This window comes from Petaurus breviceps, unplaced genomic scaffold, assembly GCF_028583685.1.
Source record: "Petaurus breviceps papuanus isolate PSGF00001 unplaced genomic scaffold, PetGlider_PUasm1.0 175, whole genome shotgun sequence".
In the NCBI taxonomy this organism is placed as follows: Eukaryota; Metazoa; Chordata; class Mammalia; order Diprotodontia; family Petauridae; genus Petaurus; species Petaurus breviceps.
The window spans coordinates 68,785,118-68,808,147 of NW_027185764.1; the positions used below are offsets into that span (position 1 = coordinate 68,785,118).

General features: G+C 39.2%; 1 protein-coding gene across 3 annotated transcripts in view; it reads right to left on the bottom strand.

Moving 5' to 3' along the window:
- Nucleotides 1-1,371: 1,371 nt before the first annotated feature.
- SUSD1 (sushi domain containing 1) overlaps nt 1,372-23,030 on the bottom strand; it is a 365,003-nt gene continuing 343,344 nt past the window's right edge. For all 3 annotated transcript variants that reach the window (XM_069085316.1, XM_069085318.1, XM_069085317.1), the window contains one exon: nt 1,372-3,702. In XM_069085316.1, the coding sequence (XP_068941417.1) occupies nt 3,702 (1 nt within the window). In that variant the 3' untranslated portion in view covers nt 1,372-3,701. The remainder of the gene's footprint in view (nt 3,703-23,030) is intronic.

Consider the following 23,030-nt stretch of genomic DNA (forward strand, 5'->3'; position numbering starts at 1 on the left):
TAATCATCTTCTCCAGAATAAACAATAGTTACAGTGTTATCCTTCCCATATGCTATAATCTCTGCAGCCTTTGGAACATCATCTGGCTTCCGTTTTACCCATACTTTAGCTCCTGATTTTATTCTATCAGTAGAACCAAATCCTTCAGTTCCTGTGACAGTTATTTTGGAAGGAGGGTCAGTTTTTACAAGTGGCATTGTTTTACAAGGAACGATAATCACTTGAACTATCCTATCATTCTTGTGAATCTGTATGGGCCCTTCACCTAAATTCTGGAATGTTACAACAATTTCTCCTTGATAATTAGAATCTATTACTCCAGCCAATACATGTATTCCTTGAGCTGCTAATCCTGATTTGGGTAAAATCTGTCCAAAGTGATTTTTAGGGATTCTTATGCATATCCCAGTGGAAATTTTTCTTACTTCTTTCCTGTCCAACCAAAAGTCCTCTAAACAATGTAAATCATACCCCACCGAACCAGGTGGTCCTGGGTACAGTGCTGGGACATCTGGCCTCAAGGTCCAACACTCAATATTTGGGATCTTGTATGTTTGTTGTTTTCTAATTTGCAGATTGGGGGTCATCATTCTGGCTAGAGGTGTACTCCCTCCCAATGGTCTATTATTCAAATTACGCAAAGCCATGAACAAATTATCCTTCCAATGTTGATATGAATTATTGGAACTTAACTTCCTCAACTGTTCTTTCAGTAATCCATTCATTCTTTCAATTAACCCAGATGCTTCTGGATAATATGGAATATGATATATCCATTCTATATTGTTTAGTATACAATACTTCTTCATTTCATTGCCTTTGAAATGTGACCTGTTGTCACTTTGAATCTGCATTGGGGTTCTATAATATAGACTTATGAGGTCTAGAGTTTTACAAGTGTTTTTCTGGGTTGCATTCTTATAAGGACAAGCTACTAGTACACCTGAATAGGTGTCAACACAAGTACATATAAATCTGCATCCTTTATCCAGTGGTAGTGGACCAATATAATCTATTTGCCAGATTTGGGCTGGGACTTTTCCTCTTGCTATCTCTCCAGTTACCACCCGAGGAACAGTTCGCTCCTTTTCCAATTGACATATATGACATTCTTCTGCTATCTGTTTTAACAGTGAATGAGAGATACTAATACCTCGATCTTGTGCCCACTGGTGTGTGGCCTGGACCTGGGAATGCAAATTTGGAAGATCTTCCCTGCCCCTAGGCTAAAATGCACCTGAAGCCTGGGGAAGGAGGCTTGTTTTTCAGTAGATACTTCTTGATTGGCCAGTGAGTCAATAAGGTTGTTACATTCTCTGAGCCAGGAGAAGGCTATATAAGCCCTGATGTGTAGCTTTGTTTTGGGACTCACTTTGAGAAGTATTCTGTGATTTGATCTGAATTCTGGGAAGCCGTTGTTGAGAGTCCCCCGGCTTTGAAAAACCCAGAATGTGGAAACCCAGATGTTGACTGGGTATGGATGTAATGGTTGGACAGTTTGGAAATCTGTCTACTTGATGTTTCTGTCTTGATAATTATGCCTGTATACTTTGAGGTTCAGGGTGCTGACCTTTTCTCCTGAACAAGGTAAACGATATATGTCTGACTGATTAAAGTAAGCTTGTTAACCCATTTTGAGTTGCTTTCCTTTAACAAAGGAGATCCAAGAACCTGTGTGAGCAGGTACCCTGGGGACACTGGGGTGCTTGCTGCAACACTAGTCCCCCCCAAAAAAATCAATATGGGAGGGGAAGACGCTCAGGGTTTCTGGCCAAAACAGAAACAACTGCTATTTACATTTACTCTGAGCCAATCAGGGCCCAAACAATGACCAAGTGGGGCCGTCAGTACTTTCTTAGAGGCTAGTCTCCCCTCCACACACACACACACATACACACCAATCACCTGGTAACTATTTTGCATATATTTTGTATGTAGCTGTATTTGTACATATTGTTGTTCCCAACAGAATATAAATTCTTTCAGGATAATAACTATTTTGTTTTTCTATCCCTGGCGCCCAGCACAGTGGTGGACACATAACAGGCACTTAATAAATGCATTCTGATTGTCTGGCTGTTTGAAGAATTGGGTGGGATAGAGCTGGGGAGCTCATTTGGGCAGGAAAGGGGATGGGGAGGGAAGCCTGCTCTCTGGATGTTTCCTATTTTAACTAGTTATTCTTGCTAATCAGGTGCTAAGTTCAGTTGTTTCTACACTGTTGAAAAACTGCAAGTGTGTTAAATTCCTCTAAATTTTGACATCATGGATTATCCTCCTGTCTAAGTTATAGCTTTTATAAAAATCTTATATAGGGCTTTATTGTAAATAGAATCTTTTCTAATGGGTCACTCTCTCATTGACAATGAGAGTCCCATTTGACAGATGAAGGAACTGGGGCCCAGAAAACTGGAATGACCTGTGTGAGGTCACACAGCTAGTAAATATTAGAACTGGAGATTCAATTCAGGTTTTCTGCCTCCAACTACTCTTTTCCGTGTCCTTTCCATTCACATGTCCAGGGTAAAGTTTTTTGGCCTCCTGAAATGCAACCACAGTGCCCCTGCAAGTGAGGAGAATGTGGAGCTCTGGTACATGGAGAAAAGGTTGCAGCTTCTCATGCCCCAATTTATCCCAAGGAGCTGAGGAGCTCTTCTAGTTGACTGGGATCACTGAGGAAGTGTGGCAGAGTAGACAGTCACCTTGAGTCTCACCCCTGACACATAATTTCCTTGTGAACCCAGGGAAGCCACTTAATCTCTTAATTCTTTAGGCTATTTGAGGGAGAGAAAATGCTGATCTGCCTTGAGAATGGGAGTTTCATTGTCAAGAAACACTTATTAAGTACCTATTGTATACCAGTCATTGTATAAACCCTCAGAATTTGCAGTCTAACAGAGAGACAAAACTGTGTATAACCAAGCCATATAAAGGATGAATCAGCAGGACATCTGCTCCGTGGGAAGGCTGAGCATTAAGGGAATCAAAAGAGGCTTCTTATAGAAAGTGGAACGTCTAGCATGAAGAACAGCAGGGAGGTCGATGTCCTGAGACAGCAGAAAACATGGAGAGGAGTAAGGTGTAAGGAGACTGGAAAGGTAGCATTTTTTTTTTTATCCTGGAGGTAATAGGGAGTCACTGGAGTTTACTGAACAGGAGTGCTGATGTGATCAGACCTTTCCTTTAGGAAGATTGATTTGATAGCTGACTAGAGGATGAACTCACTCTGTACCAATAAAATCATGAGTCTGGTCCCTATCCTCCTCTCCAGGCTCTATTAATCCTCCTTCCAACTTTCTGCCAAGCAGCTTGTCTCACTAATAACCTTCACTGCTCCCTATGACAGCATTTTATAAATGTCCCTCCCCACCCAAATTGTTAGCAACCAGAACATGGTTACATACACAGTAAACTAGACCCAGTTTGTCTTTTAACATTTGTTCTCCAGGTATGTGCCATTGTTCTCCCTGGATGAGCTGATGACTCTCTCTCTCTCTATCTGAAGTTGCCTAGAGAGTTTTCCTCTTTCACAGAATTGTGGTCAAGGATTTCCTTCCTTGATTGCCACTCTTGAATGGTACAGATTCATTTTGGTCAGGTCCTGATTGTCATTTTCAGCCTGCTTCACTTTCAGGATGCACTTTCAAGTAGGTTCTGTGTGATCTTCAGAAGAGATTCCTGACCCCAAAGCTGGCTGACTTTCTGGGAAAGAAAAAGAGAAAAGCACATTAACCTAGATGGCCATACTTATTGCCCCATCAAGGCCTTATCAAAGCTGCACTCCTTTGACTCCCAGGAGCTAAGTGAAAGGGAAAATGGATGTTCAGAACCCCTGAAACATAGCTCACTGTGTTTAAATGAGACCTCAACCTTTTGCAGACAAAGTTAATGGACAGTTTATATAATCTGTAAACCTTATGGCCCTGGCTCATTTTACTTTTCTTTTCTGAAATCTCAAGTAGTCATGCCAGTAAAAATAAGCAAGCATAGGATAGGGGTGGCTAGGTGGCACAGTGAATAGAGCACTGGCCCTGAAGTCAGGAGGACCTGAGTTCAAATCTGGCCTCAGACACTTAACACACTTACTAGCCGTGTGACTTTAGGCAAGTCAACTGCAATTTCCCTGAAAAAAAATTTTTTTTAAAGTAAGCAAGCATTCCCATTTTATGGTACTCTGGGAGGAAACCATACTTATCTGTGGATGCTTTGGGGTTTAAAGCAAAGTTCCTTGAAAAAAATAGAAGTGCTTCAAGGGGGGAAAAATAAGAAAAAGATCTGAAAAAGGTAAAAGAGATCCTGGTCTGTGTAGGTGGGATGGTAGAAGAATGTAACCTAGAGACTAAGGGGCAGGTATAGGATTACTTGAAGCTTAGTAATAATTCACCTTGAAGTACTGGTTTTTTGGACATCAGCTGGAGAGTCAGGGACATCTCTGCTATCAGGAAGTTGGGCAGAGAAAGGGTAGTTTGAATATTTTATGGGCAGATAGACACTCAAATAATAATATATGAAAAACTGACAGACAGAAGGGTGAAAGGCAATGAAATGGCAAATTTTCATTCATTTTGAACTACTTAAGAGAAAATGAAAAGAGCCATAACTAGAGACTCTGACCTGGGACAAAAAAAGTTGGAGGTAGAATCAGGGGCCAGCTCGATGGTGATTACATGATAGTGACACAAGAACAGTCCAATTGCAGATCCAGTCAATCCAGGAGAGGTCGTCCCTTCTATCAGAGTGTTGGACTGAAGACAATAACTGGAAAAGGCAGTAGCAATAGCAAAGAACCAACAAGAAAAGGTCATGTCACACTAACCTCATTTCCCTTTTTAACAGGGAAAGAGTTGTAGATCAGAAAGATGCTGTAGAAACCTGTTACCTAGATTTCAACAAGACATTTAACAAAGTCACTCATATACTTCTTGTGGCTAAGTTGCAGAGAGATGGGTTAGACATAGGATAGACAGGTTCAGAACTGGTTGCATGACTGCAGCAGTCATTAATGGTTCCCAAGATCATAAAATTAGATATGAAAGGAGCCTCAGAGAGTCATCTATTTAATTCACTCATTTAAAAGGTGAGGAAACTGAAACCCAGAGAGGTGAGATGTCATAGGTTATAAGTAGCAAAGCTGGGGTTTAATTTCAAGTTCATTGACTCCAAATCCAGCATTCTTCCCATCATACCATTTCCCCTCACCCAGCTGCACTCCTTTGAACTTCTCTATTATGCTCCTGTACCAGATACTTTCCCTTCTCTCCCCTTTTTTGTTTCCTTTTGAGCGTGGTCTTCTCCCATTAGAATGTAAATTCTAACAGGCAGCAACTGGTTTGCCTTTTGGTATTTATATCTTACTTAGCACAGGACATGACTGAAATGACTGAATAACAACTGTCCAGATATTTGCAATATCTTAGAGAGCTATACATCAGTATCATGCATCACTATTAGGTGTTATTGACATGATTCAAGTCAAAAAACATTTATTAAGCACCTACTATGTGACAAGCCCTATGCTAAGTCCTAGGGATACCAAAAAAAAGGGAAAAAAAATGTTCCTACCCCTAAGGTGCTTAAAACGTAATCAACAAATAAAGATATTTTAACAATCATTTATTAAATGCTCACTATGTGCTGAGCACTGTACTAGGCACTATGGAAAGATGCCAGATAGGTAAAACATGGTTCCTGCCCTAATGGAGGTTGCGATAGAAGAAATGGATTCTAGCCTGAAAATGTAATAGTTCTGGCTATAAAAAATAGCAAGGGAAAGCAACATGGTAAAGTAAAAAGAGTCCTAACTCTAACAGAATTTGAGGACCTCTCATCTCTGAGATTTACCAAATAGGTAGTGAAGTGGATGGAGTGCTGGATTTGGAGTGAGGAAAACCAGAATTCAAATCCTACCTCTTACACTAAGTTGTGTGACCCTCAGTAAGTCACTGAGACTCTTCCTCAGTTTCTTCAACTGCAAAATATGGCTAATAATAGCACCTACCTCACAAAGGTATTGTAAGGATCAAAAGAAATAATATTTTAAAGTGCTTTGCAAACTTTAAACCACTACATAAATTTTAGCTATTATTGTTATTGTAATCACTACCACTTCTCAATGTATGATCTTGGGAAAGTCATTTAATTTCCCTGGGACTCAGTTTCCTCATATGTAAAATGAACAAATTTAGACTGTATAATCTGTAAACTCCTTTTCAATTCTAAACCTATGATCCTGTATTGTTTATTTCCCTATTACATTAGTTATTTAGGACTGAGGTTCTATGTATTGATGTTTCATGTCAAATTCTATTGAGAGAAAGCAACCTATAGCATTCTGGAAGAATCTCTTTGTGGAAGACTGGGGACCTTCAAATAGAAATATTTCAAATTGTGTTGAATTATTGTGATATTACCATTAGTTTGAAACAAAAGCAGGCCTGGGATTTAGCTCAACAAATGTGCTTTAGAATAGTGTAATTATGAGAGGAAGGAAGGAAGTAGACAGAGTTAGGACAAGAAACTCCTTTATTGAATAAGGAAATGGTCTTCAGTTTTGTTTAGCAAAAGATTTACAAAGATATTCTGTGTGTCTTGCTGTTCTGTTTGGCATCTCTAACTGGAATGTGTTTGTCATATTTAATATCCTGGACATTATTCATACTTGCTTTCTTTAAAGAGACTTATGGTTTCATGTCATAGAATTATTAATCTAGACCTAGAATAACAGCAACAATAATAGCTAACATTTATATAGTACTTACTATGTGCCAGGCACCATGCTTAGAGCTTAACAATTAATTATCTCATTTGATCCTTAAAACAATCTTGGGAAGTGGGTGCTATTATTATCCCAATTGTATAGTGGAGAAACTGGGGCAAACAGAGATTAAGTGACTTGCTTAGGGTCACACAGCTAGCAAATGTCTGAGGCCATATTTGAACTCAGGTCTTCCTAACTCTTGTCATTAGTGGTATGCTGGTAAATGTTTAACAACAGGCTCACCCCCAAAAAGCATTAATTTGTATTATTAACATTTTCTCTATTGCTTTCCTAACTCTAGACAATCAACAAAACAATAAATCAAACCCTGATTTGGCAAGTTAGCTAATTTCTAAGGTGTAAATGCTCACACTGATAATTTAACAATTGGTTCCTGCAAGCCAGGTAGATGTGGTTCCAGCACACCCTGGACCGGAGGCCATGTATTCCAGTCTCTTTCAAATGAGGAAACTGAGGCAAAGAAAGGTTAAGTGCCTTTGCAGGTAGTAAAAGTCAAAGCTCTGACTCAAAAGTGATATCTTTTTCACAAAACATGCTGCCGAAGACCTGTTGTACCTACTCCAACTCTGACTCAATTTGCCTTTCTCTAATTAGGAAGGTGTTTCTAATTAATGGCCCGTCCATCCTTCCTATCTGCTTCTCCTGAAGAGACATGCAATTTCAAGTCATATGTCCATTAAGCTCGACCTAGAATAATAATGATGATGATGAAGATGACAACAATGAAGACGATAGCTAGTAGTGGAATTCTGGTAAATGTCCTTTTTAATACTATTTTATTCTCCCCCAGTTACATGTAAAGAGAATTTTTAACATTCAGTAAAAAAAATTTTGAATCCCAAATTTCCTCTCTCCTCTCCCCCCACACCCAAGACAGCAATTTGATATTGATATACATGTTCAGTCATGCAAAACATACTACCATATTAGTCATGTTGCAAAAGAAGACAGAGGCCCAAAGGGGGAAAAAGCACACACACAAAATACAGAAAGTGAAAAATAGTATGACTCCATTTAGGATTTTCTGGACAGAGACACTGGAGTGGTTTGCCATTTCCTTCTCCAGTTCATTTTACAAATGAAGAAGCTGAGGAAAAGATGAATGATTTACCCAGGGTCACACAGCTAATAAATACCTGAGACAATATTTGAACTCGGGAAGATGGAGTCTTCCTGACTTCAGGTCAAGTATTTTATCCACTGAACCATCTAGCTACCCATATCTGGGGAGTAAACAGGACAAAGGTTTTCCAGGAACTATGAGTATAGAACAAGGTAATGTCTATGTATAGGAGAATCCCTGTGGTTCAGGCATGGGATGTCCTGGATTGGGGAAAGTATTGCAAAGCCCTGGAAGATACTTTCAGTAAGCATACTGTTACTCCTATACTATAACTCCCTTGAGATACCATTGTGCTGGCCAACATAGAATTAAAGGTTTCAGAGCTGAAAGAGACCTTAGAAATTAACTTGCTCCACCCTTCATTTTACTGATGTGACAATAAGGTTGAAATTGAGCTTCCCTTCCTTTATTTTTCTTCCCTTACTTCTTCCTTGGGCTAGTCACTTAACCTTTGTTTACCTCAATTTTCTCATCTGTAAAATGGGGCTAATGATAGTATCTCTCAGGGTTGTTGGAAGGATAAAATGAAGTTTCTTTTTTATGTTCTAATATATTTTTATTTATTTTGTTAAAATTTTACTCTTCTCAATGCCAGAACATTATTTTCCATTTTATTTATTTTGAATAAAAAATTCACTTCTTTGCCTTTTTAAACAAAGTACAACAAACATAAATTGATTTCCTCTTGAAGTCATTTGGTTGTAATTATAAACATCAGTTATTGTACAGTGTCACAATATAGCCATGACCTTATAGGTTATTTTTTTTCTCTTTTACATGTATTTATTTTATTTTTAGTTTATGGAATAAAACAAATATTTCCATAACATAGTATAACAAAAATAATGATTGTGCATGAAACTGCAAATCTATTATGTATAACTTGCTATTCCTTTTAAATATATAATAAAGTTATCATGTAAATTTCTTTTTTTTCCCTTCCTTCCCCAACCCTGGAGATGGCTATCACTGGACACAAATAGGTATATACACACACATGTAATATGTGTGTATGTATATGTATACACACATATATATATATATAATTATTCTATACATACATTTATCAGTTCTTTCTCTAGATGAAGATAGTTTCTTTCTTCATATGTCCTTTGTAGATAATTTGGATATTTATAATAGTCAAAATGACTTAGTTGTTCAAAGTTGTTTTTAAAACAATATTGTTATACTCAATACAATGTTCTCTTCATTCTGCTCATTTCATTCTTCACCATTTCGCAGAAATCTTTCCATGCCTTTCTAAGACCACTAAACTCATCATTTCTTATGGCACATTAGTATTCCATCACAACCATACACCACAACTTGTTCAGCCATTCCCCAATTGACGGGGATCCATGCAATTTCCAGTTTGGGATGTTTCCATGTTTTTCTAAGATCACTGAACTCATCATTTCTTTTTTATTTTATTTTATTTGTTCTTTGGAGGGGGGAGGCAGGGAAATTGGGGTTAAGTGACTTGCCCAAAGTCACACGGCTAGTAAGCGTTAAGTGTCTGAGGTGGGATTTGAACTCAGGTCCTCCTGACTCTAGGGTCAGCCTCTATTTACTGCACCACCTAGCTGCTCTGAGTTCATAATTTTTTATAGCATAGTAGTATTCCATCACAATCATATAACAGAACTTGTTCAGCCATTTCCCAATTGTCAGGCATGCTTGCAATTTCCAGTTCTTTGCTGCCACAAAGAGAGCTGCTACAAACATTTTAGAACATATACATTCTTTTCTTTTTCCCCTGATTATCTTTGGAAATAGATCTAGCAGTGGTATTGCTGGGTCAAAGGATATAGGCAGTCTAATAGCTCTTTGGGGGGCGGCCAGGTAGCACAGCGAGTAAGAGCACTGGCTCCAGTGTTGAGAAGACCTGGAGATCGAATCCTGGCTCAGACACTTAGCACCCACCCAGAAACACCTGGCCGTGTAACCTTGAGCAAGTTACTTAACCCCAATTGCTTAGGGGCGGCCAGGTGGCTCAGCGAGTAAGAGCACCGGCTCCAGTGTCGGGATGACCTGGATCAAATCTGGGCTCAGATACTCAGCACCACACCCAGAAATAACTGGCCATGTAACCTTGAGCAAGTTACTTAACCCCGATTGCTTTAAAAAAAAATAACTCTTTGGGCATAATTCCAAATTGTTCTCCAAAATGGTTGGATCAGTTCACAATTCCATCAACAATGAATTAGCATCCCAATTTTTCCTCCAATATTTGTCACTTTCCCCTTCAATCATTTTAGTCAATATGCTAGGTGTAAAATGATATTTCAAGGTTGTTTTAATTTGCATTTCCCTAATCAATAATAATTTAGAGAATTTTTTCCTATAACTATAATTTTTTTTTTATTTCATGAGGTTTCTAAAGCCTTCTGCAAATCCTAAAATGCTATAGAAACCTCATTATCATTGTTGTTTTTCCTCCCCCTTGACCTTCTTTCTCTTTAACACAATCAGGAAGGAAAACCATTTGAGCTATAGGGGTAGACAGGGGTAGTAATCACTGCCAAAAGCCCCCAGGGAGGGCACCTACAGTAGAAAAGAAAAGCAGAGAGAGGGTGACATATTGCAGTTTGAGAGCTGAGAAAGAAAAGAAAGGTAAGGGAGTTGGGTGGGGGGTGTGTGGAAGAGAGGGACTGAGAGAGACAAGTCTAACAAGGCAGCTGTACTTAAAGTGGCAAACTTGGTATCATGAAGATCTGAATTCAAATTTAACCTCAGACACTTAATGGTTGCATGATTCTTGCAAGGTATTTAATCTCTCAGCTTCAATTTTGTCATCTGTAAATTGGTGATAATAATAGCACCTACCAAAGAGGGTTATTCTGGAAATCAAATGAGAAAATGAGAGCTCTGTGAACCTTACAGCACTACATAAATGTGGGCTGTTATTAATAAGACTTGTGTGACAAAGCAATGCAGCCTTGGTGGATGTTGTCCCTGGGGAGTCTTTTCTGTATATCTCTGCAATCTTTATGGTCTGTGTCCTTGAGGAAGTTTTATGTGCTTATTTGTGCTGAGACTTGGGCAGAGAACACTAAAGGTTTTGGCTGATGACTGTGCAGTGAAGTCAGTAACATCAGCATCCTTTGGGCACCTCCTGGAATCTCCTCTGTTCTCTTCTGGGAACTTAGTAAGAGGTTTCAGGAATCTGACGTTCTTCCCGTCATACTCCTTCCATCTCTAGCCCACATTTCCACCCTCTCAGTTTTCCCAATCACTGCTGTCAGTGACATAATGTTAGTAAGGGGTAGCAAGAAGAACCAGTGAGGGGGGAGGCCCAATTTATGTCAGGGGCAGTGGCTCCCTTTCAGATTGTACCAGATTGCTTCAGTATAGAAAGAAGTAAGAGCTTTGGCTAAAAGAGGATTCACAGTTGGGAGACAAATTGGAGCTGTGAGAGATGAAAAGATTGACTCCCAGAACCTGACTGACTCTCATGGGTCATATCATAGTAGCCAATCAGTCAAACACCATTTATTGAGCATCTATTGAGCCCAGCATTTAGAAGGTATACCAAAACTATATGGCATGGTTCTTGAACCCATAAAGCAGCTGATTAACAAGATCAGTTAAAGCAACTGGAGGAAACCATACAGGAAAAATAACATACAAGATCCTCATATCACAAATTATAGAACTAGAAGGAACCTTGCCAACCATGTAGTTTGACTTTACAGGCAAAGAAATAGAAGATCAGAAAAGTTAGGTGATTTGCTCAGGTGATTTTTCATAAAGACAGCAAGCTTCTCAAGCAGAATTCAAACCCAGGTCTTCCAAATTTAGTACTTAGCCAAAATTAAGTACTTACTACATGCCAGATATGGGTAGCTAGCTGGCACAATAGAGAGTTGGGTCTGAAGTTAGGATCTTTCTTAGTTTAAATGTGGCCTTAGACACTGTGTGACCCTGGGCAAGTCACCTCACCCTGTTTGCCTTAGTTTCCTCATCTATAAAATGAGCTGGAGAAGGAAATGGTAAACTACTCTAGTACCTTCACCAAAACTCCAAATGGGGTCACAAAGAGTTGGACATGACTAAAAATATGGCTTGACAACTCATGTGCAAAGCTTCCTGCTAGGCATTCTAATTAAGTGCTAATGTGGTCGAGGAACAGATGGCAATAACTGGTTGCCCAATGATGAACATGTAGAAATCAGACATTAAATATTTGATATCCTAAATTAGACATTTTAGAAAACCTATCACAGTATACCCAGAGGAACTCCCCAGTGTGATCTGAACCAGGTTAAAATGTAATTGGGAATTATTTTACAAAATAAATAATAATACAAAAAACATAATGTTAATACATGGTTTTCTAAGTCAATATACAGCCCATGGGGATCCTTATGTATGCTTAAGTGGCCCCATTTCTATTTTAGTTTGATACCATTGGTGTACCCTACAAAAGATTTGTTAGATTGCTTCAGGAGGAAGAAGGTAATGTTATTTTATAAGAGTACAGAAAGAAAGTGGTTCAAAGAATAGCAGCTCAGTAAACTCCCAGGCATCTTGGGCATTTTCCCAGCCTGCTTTATGAAGGTCATCCAAACCCACCACCTTGTTCTCCTCATCTCCAGCTTTGGCTGCCATATCCCTTCCTTTATGTGGACTGATTAGGCAAAGGGACAGAATCTTGTCACCTCTGAAGGAAACTTGTCTTAAAAGCAAGAGACAGATGGCACTTATAGTAGAGCAGTTGATCCTTTTAGATCTTAGCAGACACCCAAAAATCCAGAGTATAACTGCCAAAAATAAATAGACTTTATAAACAGCCCAGAGGGTGTCTCAAAGCAAGGGTAAAAAACCCTAATTATTTAAAGGATTGAAACAAAATTGCTCATCAAGGAGCCACTGTGGTATAGTGGAAAGGGCATTGGTTCTGGAATCAGAGGACCTAGGTTCAAATTCTACCTCTTTTACTTAATGTCTGTTAGTTTGGGCAAGGCACTTAACTTGTCTAAGCCTCAGCTGCCTCATCTATAAAATGAAAGTAATAGATTAATTGGCCCCTGAGATGCCTTCCAGCTGTAAATCTATTATCCTAGGAAGGTAAACTTGGGCTCAGGAACAATGGAATAAATAAAGAATTTGTGACTTAGAGAGAAGAATACAAAAGCAAGTTGTACAGAGCATCTCAGATGTAAATCAAATCACATCCTTGCAAAAGCTCAAATGTTAACATGTATGTGGGCAAGGGAGGATGCTTTTTTTCTCAATTTAAGGCAAAAGTCCCTTAAAATATGCATGAGTCTTGCATATTTGCAACTGGACACTGGAAACATAATTAGAATCCATGTCGCTCCTAATTATTTTATTTACAAGTTAAATTGTGACATATATAGCCCTGCAGGTACTCCAAAAGCAAATACAGAGTTGATATGAATGGACCACCTCTTCTTCAAGGAGGTCATAGTGCTACGGCTAGAAGGGCCTTTAGGGGCCTACTGGTACAACCCTCTTTCTATAGCTGAGAAACCTGAAGGCTAGATAGCTAGATAGTGACTAGCCAGAGTCACAGATGGTGAAGTGCAGAGCTATGAATCTAAGTCCCCTGACTAAACCAGCAGTCTCGGCACACGTTCAAGTTACCTGAAAGCAAGAAGGGATAGGTTTGAAATAAATGCTCTTTCTTTGCATTCAATTCCAGAAGGTGTTGGTTGAGCAAGAAACTGGGAAAAAATGTTGATGAGTGCAAAAGAGAAACTATTCTGAAAACCTGAGAGTTCCAGGAAACTTAGAACAACGTTATCTTATGAGTCAAGAGAGATCAAAGGGCAATTCTAATGAGAGAAAATCTTCTCATGTCTGGCCTGCCTCTAGTTCCCAGTATGGTCCTGGGCCAAACTACCCAAGTTCTAAGAGGTTCTTCAAGCCGAGGGTGTAGGAGGCAAGTGAGAATAATTGACATGACAAGCCTGCCTCACTAAGCAGGAGGGTTCAGCACAGTCCATAGCCTTTAGCCACACTGAGCCCACCGGCTTTGGAATGGAAGCGAGACCCAGTATTGTGAACTGAAGAAGCTGACAGGTGTCTTTTCCCATGGTATTCAGGCTTCCTCTGGTGGTTGTAGCCCAGCTGCTACTTGTCCATCATACAAGGATCTACTGAGCATCCAAAGGTGCTTCAAACAAATGAAATGGATATAAATAGAGTTTGCCATTGCAAAGTAGAAATTCCAAATGGAAGGGCCTACTATCTACTCTGGAACCTGGAACTCTGGGATCCCTGCCCCTTCTAAGCATAAAATATAGTTAGACAACCTTCTGCGTTGACATAACTGGGAGGAATCCTGCCTGGAACTAAAAGTCTTCTTGAAAATACCTCCCTGGTTAGATGAAAAATTAATTGGAAATGAAATAACCTAATCATAAAGATATAAGTGAGTCAAAGAACAAATAATGGAAACAATAAATAATTTCATTAAAGAGAATGACAGCAATGAGACAATATCAAAATGTATGTACATGTATAACCTATATTGGATTGCTTGCTGTCTTGGGAATGGGGGAGGGAGGAGTGGGAGAAAAATGTGTACCTCATAATCTCACAAAAATGAATACTGAAATCTATCTCTGCATGTAACTGGGGGAAAATATTATTAAGTAAAAAAAAAATTCCTTTACAACTTGGCCCTAATCTACCTTTCCAACCTTGTTTTACATTATTCCCCTTCCTACGTTCTTTAGTATAGTCTACTGACCTTGCTCTTCTTCACTCACAGTATTCTGTTTCCTATCAGTATGCCTTTGTATTAGCTGGCACCCCTTGCCACAATCCCTAGAATGTACCCCCTCCTCCCCTGAGAAATCTCTTTTCTTTTTTCCTCTTCAAAACTCAGCTCAAAACTCACCTTCCACGAGAAGCCTAACCTGAACCGCCAGGGGCTAGTTCCTTCCCACTCACCTAAGGGTTATCTTGTATTTATTTGTTATATATTTTTATATTCATTTGTAATAGGTATTCATGTATATACACATGTATGTATATATATACATAAATAATATTCTGATAGACGATATCCCCAGCACATAGTAGGTACTTAATAAACACATTGCTTGATTAATAATGTCTTTGATTTCGCCTACAGAGCTGCTGATTATTTCTACACATACTCTTTAGTTTTTTCCTTCATTTCCCCTTGTGTTTTCAATCATTTCCCAGTTTGGACCCCTTTCACTGTCTTCTCTATTTCAGCTATTAGGCTGTAACCATATAATTACTGGTCAGTTCAAGCCAAGCAAATTGGGGCTGTCATTTCTTCATCATTCCATTCACTTTCCTCAGAATCAGTCTTTCTGTAAGCCCAACAGCAGAAAGTTTCAAACACTCTGTACCCATCCCATTCGGACCAGATGATTAATGAAACTAGTTATCTTGGGTTAACCAGTGAATATCAGTGATTTACATGGTATTCCATGTCCACAAATTAATTTCCATTCATTCATTTATCACCACAGAGAGGAAAGTAAGTCATATGGTTGTTATTGTAACTATTTCCAATAGGATTTCTGACTCCCTGCATACAACCCTTGGATCTATGAAGCTTGTTCTATTATCAGCCAATCATTCCCAGGTCAGGTATATTGTAGAGGATTCTTGTATTAGATGGGGAGGTGGGAACAGATAACTTCTAAGGTCCCTTCCCACTCTGATTCTATGTTTCTAGTTCTGGGTTTGAAATCAGGAGGGATCTGAGTTTGAATTTTGGCTCTGATACTTACTATGACCAATGGCAAACTTCTCTAGCCCTCACAGGGTGTTTTCTCATCTGTATGACAGCAGTAATAATATTTACCTCAACAGCCTATTTAAAGCATTTTGAAACCATTTTAATGGTTTAATATCATTAGTACCACACAGTAAGGATGAAGATTCTTGTATAGAAAGAATTCTGCTGCCCCAATACATCCATCCCTAGATGGGAAACTCAGTTTCTTCTCATAAGAACATTTCATCTCTAGATGTTTCAACTACCTTGAGGAATAGAACGTTTTGTAATGCTCTTACTGAGCCACCTGGCCACCCCACCATTTCTTTTTTAAGAGCAGAAAAGAGTTATATCCCACTAAAGGCTAATTCAGGTGTCCCTAAGGCATTTATCAGAGAAAACATTTTTTTTCCTGTTAAGAATTTCAATGAAGCATACTCTACATTTTTGTAACTTCCATCCTTTAAATAAAATTAACATAATCATAAGAATCTAATAACAATAATAAACATAACCTAAATAGTTAATAGTTCTGTGGTTTATGAGAAATTTTCCATTCATTGTCTAGTTTGATCCTTGCAAAAAACTCCACCCTATTTGACAGGTAAATACAAGTATTATGTACCCCATTTTACAGATGGGAAAACTTAGGCTCAAAGGGGTTAACTAAAAATATGAGGACAGAGAATGGACCTGTGATTTCCTTTTTTATGGAAGGCTCCCTGGAGAGGAAAGTCTCTCTGCCAAAGCAGGTCAATATATTCTCTGCAAGTTGGAAGTCTTAGACAGTTGGCTGTGGGGCACTGATAGATAATTCAGTTCTTAGTCCTTACAATGCCCCACTCTCCATCTCTCTCTCTCTCTCTCTCTCTCTCTCTCTCTCTCTCTCTCTCTCTCTCTCTCTCTCGCATTCCAAAGTTTCCAAATAGTCATACATATATTTTCTTATTTGATCATCACAGCAACTCTTTAAGATAGGTATTACAATCCCCATTTAACTCAAACATCCTAATTTATCTGTGAGCTCCCCAATTAGGATATTTCCTCTAATGATACAAGTCACAACCTTCCATGCCTGGAAAACTTTTGTGAACATCCTTAGGTTTGACACAGGAAGTCTACCACACCTATAAGAGGCCTTCTTCACTTCCTTCAACAGCCATGAGGATACCAGGGCTGTCCATTTGAGCTATCCACTCATCGCCCTCTGCCCTTACCATCTGACCCACTTCTTTTCTGATTCGATCATTCATTTCCTTGATGATACATCTTCTTTGCATTTCTTCATGAGTTATATGGTGCAGGCTGGTCATACTCATTATGCGCCTCTCCCTCACCCTTTGTGAGTAATCTATGAACACTTACAAAAAAAAATAATGGTTTGGCAGAGATCTCTGTGATACTAATTTTTAACCATTCAGAAACTGTAATGCTCTATGTCTCATAATCATATGACGCTAGTAAAATGTTAATAGTAAAAAGAGGGATCTTTTTTTCTCACCAGTTTGAGGTCATTAAAGAAATTTGGCAAGTTCCCTAAGGTTTAGTGATCTCATCAACTCCTAGGGGTTCAATGTCATTTCTTTGCAGATGATTCTTGGATCTATTTATCCAGCCCTAACTTCTCTCTAGGACATGGCACAGTTTTCTAATTGGTCCTCAGAAACTTAGTTGTGTGACCCATCTTTTTTCTCTTTATGGTTAGGGGCACTACCAACCTCCTAGTTACCCAGGTTAAGAACCTCAGTGTCATCCCAACTCCGAGATCACACCCCACAAAGCCAGCATGTTGCCAAGTCTTATTACTTATTACAAATCTCTCTCTCTCTCTCTCTCTCTCTCTCTCTCTCACACACACACACACACACACACACACACACACTCTTTTCTCCACTCCCTCTGCCATTACCCTAATGCATGCCCTAATCACACCTCCATGCATTTGCACAGACTGTCATCCCCTGTGCCCAAAATGTCCCACTGGCCTCTTAGAACCCCTAGTTTACTTCAAGACTGAGCTCAAGTGCCACTTGGAAAGCTTTTGTGATCTGGCTGTTAGATTTAACTCCCTCAGTCCTACTCCCATTACTTTTTCGTACTTACTTTGGATAAGTTTCACACAGACTTGTCCGCGTCCATACCGCTGCCCTCTGTAGCACAGACGATCTTTGAGAGCAGGGTTTGTTCACAGTATCCTCAGAATCTGGCATAGCACCTTGTTCCTAATCAATGCTTGTTGAAGGAATGGGTGAATACATATGGCTACACTTTTTTTTAAGAAGGAAAAAATCCTCTTTCTTTATCAAATTATTAAACAGTTCAGGACTAATCTCCACTACTACAGCCCAGGCACCATAGATCACTCTGTATAAGGTCAAATAAGAATATAAGCTGCTTCCAAGAAAACTTACCCTAAAAAAAATGGTTTTGACTTTTATTTGACATGTAGGTTGAGGTTAGCAGTATTGCCAACTGGGGTCCCCTGTCTACGTTCAAAAGAAGCCTTTACCTCTGACATAAATATGAGGGGTCTGGAGGGCTGGTATATCAGACAGGTATGAACATTCATGTTGGGGTATAAAAGAAAACCACCTTTCCGGAAGTAGTTTGTAATTTGTTTTTAACATTGTACTTCTTTCCCCTGGGTCCCCAGGCTGACGAATCAGGGACTATAGAACTCTGCCTCTTTCCCTTGTGGTGTTGGAACAGGGAGGGGACATCAATGGAATTTAATGCAGCTAGTCTTGGGCTTATAAAAGAATCTGTGCATCCGCCCCCACAAAATACACATAGCCTGCTGGGAAAGCACACTGTAGAAGCATTTCCCCTGGGCATTAGCAGATGGCTTTAATTACTGCTCACTTGCATCACCCATGGAATTCTTTATCCTACTATTTTGGATTCCTGCTCTCCAAACAATGGCCAGGTCTCTCTAGCTAGTGGTAAAAAAACAACAACAAAAAAGACCCAGCCAATCACAGAATCATAGGGCACTAGAGATGGTAAGGACTTTAGCTGTGGCATGGTAGCTAATGAGATAGATCCCTGGAAGCTTGCAGGAGGAGCCACACTGGTAGAAGGAGGAAAAATAAATTAAGTGGTGGGCATTTGGCGGGGGTAATCTGCCCCTACGCTGTTAGGCAAGACGGATTTCTAAGAAACAACCTCATCTCCTACATACTTCCTTTTACTTATTTTCATTGTTTTATTATGTTTATTTATTAGGACATTTGACAATTCAGTACTTTTCATTAAAAGGGTTGATTGCCTTTCTGTCATTAGCTGGTTTTGTCTTTTCTTTTTCTCTCCCTCTCCTCCCCTTACCCTCTTAGCAAAGATTGTTTGAAATTCATGGTTTGTATTTCTGCTTCCATTGAGGAAGTCAGTTAACTTCTCTATGTTATAATCTACTGTGAATGTGATATTATTTTCTACCTTATGATCCATGAATTTGTAAGCCTTTGGTATGATGTGGTCTGAAATGGAAGTGGAAAGGTGAGTCACCATTTTGTATCATAAGAAGTATAGCACTTTAACCAGAGAGAAACTGGATTTCTTATCTTTGAAATACATTGAATTGTTTATTACTCAGAAAATGACTGAATAGTCCCATATGTTTCATTTTGTCATGCTAAAGGTGAAATGTTCAACTTTCCATCAGAAGACAAAGACAGGGTGATCCCCACCCCTCCCCACCCCCAACACTTCCTTGGTGAGAGTAAAATGCCTTACTTTGTTTAGAGGCAAATTCCTAATTTTGAATATTCATGCCTTACTTTTTTTTTCCCATTAAAGTTATATAGCAATCACTTGCTTGGCAGGTGAATCTTGGTCTCTGATTGTGAGTGAGGGCACTTTGCAGACTGAAGGTGACTAATGGAGAGAGAATGTTTGTGCTTACTGTGCCCCCAGATGCTTGGCTGTAGATTGCAAAGCTAAATAAATGTATAGTGAACCTACTACACCTTACACAATCAGAGTTGGGAGACTGAATGATAACTCTGGGGAGAAATTATTAAAACTGTTTTAAAACAGATTTTTGGAACAGCCAGAACACTAGATTAGGAATCCAGAGACCAGGAATGCAGTCACTAGCAAGGATCTGGGGCCTTGGGAAAGTCATTTTGCTGCTCTGGATCTCAGTCACCTCATCTGTAAATTGGGGTGGGACTAAAGAGTCTCTAAGGTTCCCTTCTGCTCTAACAATCAGGTCATCTAGTCAAATCCCCCCCCCCCCATCCCCTGCCCATTCCAAAACTTCCTTTACAATATCCCTTCCTGGTGGTCATTTCACCCCTATTTAAATGCATCTATTGAACACAACCTCATAATGCAGTCCATTCTTTTCCAAAATTAATTTTTACCTCAACATAATGTAAATTTCTTTTCAAATGAGCACCCAGACTGCCCTGATGGCTGTGCAATTCATTAAATAAGACCAAACTGGAGGTTCTACTGCATATTTAATTTTCTCTTTTAAGCCTTCTGCAAGGTTGGCAAGATTCTTCTGTTGAGTGCTGACATACAGGATGTCATAACAATGGAACTCAAGGGCAGCTCAGCTTTTTTATACATTTTAGAACCACAGAGAGGACATTCAAGATTCCTGAGAACACAACCATATTATTGTTGGTGTCTAGTATGTATATATGACCTTCCATAGGGGGCTTTCAAAATTTCTGAGAGAGGAGGGTCTTGTGCTCCTGGCTTCTCAAAATAATTCAAAGAGGCTGTACATATCCCAACACTAACAAAGGGAGACAGAAAATAACTCTCTTACCTCCCTGTCTCTGGTTCAAATAAGGGCAGAATTGCATTATGACCAATTTCTAGGGAGAAAAATTTGCATCTTGCCTTACAAGCATTTACTGTATTATAATTTGTCTTTTTGGGGACATGATTTGACCTGTGCTCCAACTGTACTTGTTATAACAGGTTATAATGTGGTGGAAAACCATCCTTCTAACAATAACAAACATCATTGCTGAGATGATTTCATTAAATATCTAATTGAAGGAAATGTCACTTAGTGAAATAGGAGCATTTTCATAGATAGCCATACTGTATATACATATTACTGAGAACCAGTGTTGCACAGTGGATAGGGAGTTTCCCTCAAAGTAAGGAAGACTGAATTTCAAGGCCCATCTCTTACACATACTTTGTGACACTGATTAAGTCATTTAATATCTCCTTGTCTGAGACAACTCTCTGTCTTGCTGACTAGGTACCAATCTGCATTGGTGGAGAGAGTTTCCACACCAGAAAGTTCCCTATACCAATTAAATCACAGATCTAGACCAAAAGGAAATCAACATATAAGTACACTGTCCTTCATGTTCAAAGACAGGTTCATGGAGCTGACTGGAGTGTCATGAATTCCTAAAACCACATGGACATCAATGCCATGGGGCCCCACATCTTAGCCAAAGAGGGAACCTGGATCACTAAAGATTAAAATTTCGGTGTACTAAAATATAGGAATATCTTTTAATGGATCGCTTTGAGCATGGCCTATCAAGGTGCTTGAGGACATGGACCTCACCAAAAAGCCCTTGATCCAACCAGAAGATGTGACTCTCCCTCCAGAGATGGATACCAAGAGCTCTGAAGTGGGCAAAGAAACTTGCCCTGCCTAGTCAGGACTCTTTAAGGTCTAAAGCAGGGCTTCTTAAACTTTTTCCACTCAAGACCCTTTTAGCACTTCTTAAATTGTACGTCACAACCTTACCAAGTGCTGGTCTAAAGGATGGCAGCTGTGACATCCAGTTAGCTGGATAACTCTGAGCTTCTTCTTTTTCTTCCTCCTCCTCCTCCTTCTTCTTTTTCTTTTGTTTTTGGAGTAGGGGAAGGCAGGGTAATTGGGTAAGTGTCAAGTGTCTGAAGTCACATTTGAACTCAGGTCCTCCTGACTCTCCAGGGCTGGTGCTCTATTCATTCTGCCACCTAGATGCACTATGAGTTTCTTCATTATATGTATAGAGCCCCTCAAAGCCTAGAAGGATTGTTGCCAGTCACATTTTCACATCTTTGTTCACCTTACAGCCTCTCTGTATATTATTTTTCTTTACATCTCACATAATAAGTAGCACAGTGGTTTATTCATAATAGCTATTCAGTAAATGTTTGTTGGGTTGAATTGGGATTAGGGACATCTGCCTGTCTGCTCTGCAGAAACTATGAAGGTGAATTCCCAATCAATTCCCATCACTATAAGGATGCAACATAATACAGTGATTTCGTCTGCAGCATATAGCTGCAGGATCACAAGCAATGTGGAAAAAAGAACATTTCCCTTGTATACAGACATCACACAACTGATACACCATCATCAGGAAAACATGAACTCTGAGTTGTTTTCCTAATTCTAGGATCTGACTGCATTAAAACACCTACATTCTTTCACACAATTTCCTATCAGACCAACACCATGAATCTTTCAGGTGGGTAGGAAAGGGCAAAACTTAGGACAAAACAGTTACTTAGTCCCCACAGGGATAACCTACTCATTCACACAGTGATCTGATCAACTGAACTCACTCTAGAGGTGACACACTAGACTCTCTCCGCCATAGGAACTAAGCCCAAGAAAAACTGTCCAGACATTCCAGACACCAATTATTTCTCTTTCCCTTTACCACCATCATAATGAAACAAATCAGTTATTGAAAACCCAGACAACATTCAATTAGCAATGATGAAAGATAAAAATGGTCACTATTGGTGGACGAATTGATCCAACCATTCTGGGAGCAATTTGGAATTATTAGAGATAATTAAACTAGTAAGATCCTTCAACCCTGTGATACTAGGCATGTATGCCAAAAAAAGTCAAGGACAGAAAGATCCCATATATATCAAAATATTCCTTTTTCTTTTGGTAGAAAAAATAGAAGACAAAGAAGGTGCCCCATCTATTGGGAAATAGTAGAAGGAATGATCCTATATGAATGTAAAGGAAAACTATTACATTGATAAGAAACAAAAAAGAAAAGGAAACCAGAAAAGCATAGGAAGCATTGCTGATAAAGAATGAAGTAAGCAAAACCAGTACGATATATAAAAACTATGATAAAATAAATGAAAACTATATTAAAAGGCAATGAGACCTGTAATCTAGGTCTATTAATATGAAAATAAGAGATGCTAATCCAAAATCTACCAAATGTTGACACTGGAGAACTAGGATTTCTGGAGTTATTTGGTAGAGATTTCTGGGAGAAAGGCCTTTGAAGGAGAGAAGCTGGATTGAAAGTGAGGGTTCAGAATTTGTTCTCCATCTTAGAAACACATGGCTTGGTGATTTTCGGTCAGAGCATTTTACTTTGAAATTATCCCCTCCCGGGGGGCTGTGATGAGATGATGGCATTGTTGCTAAACTGGTGATGGGAATATTTGCT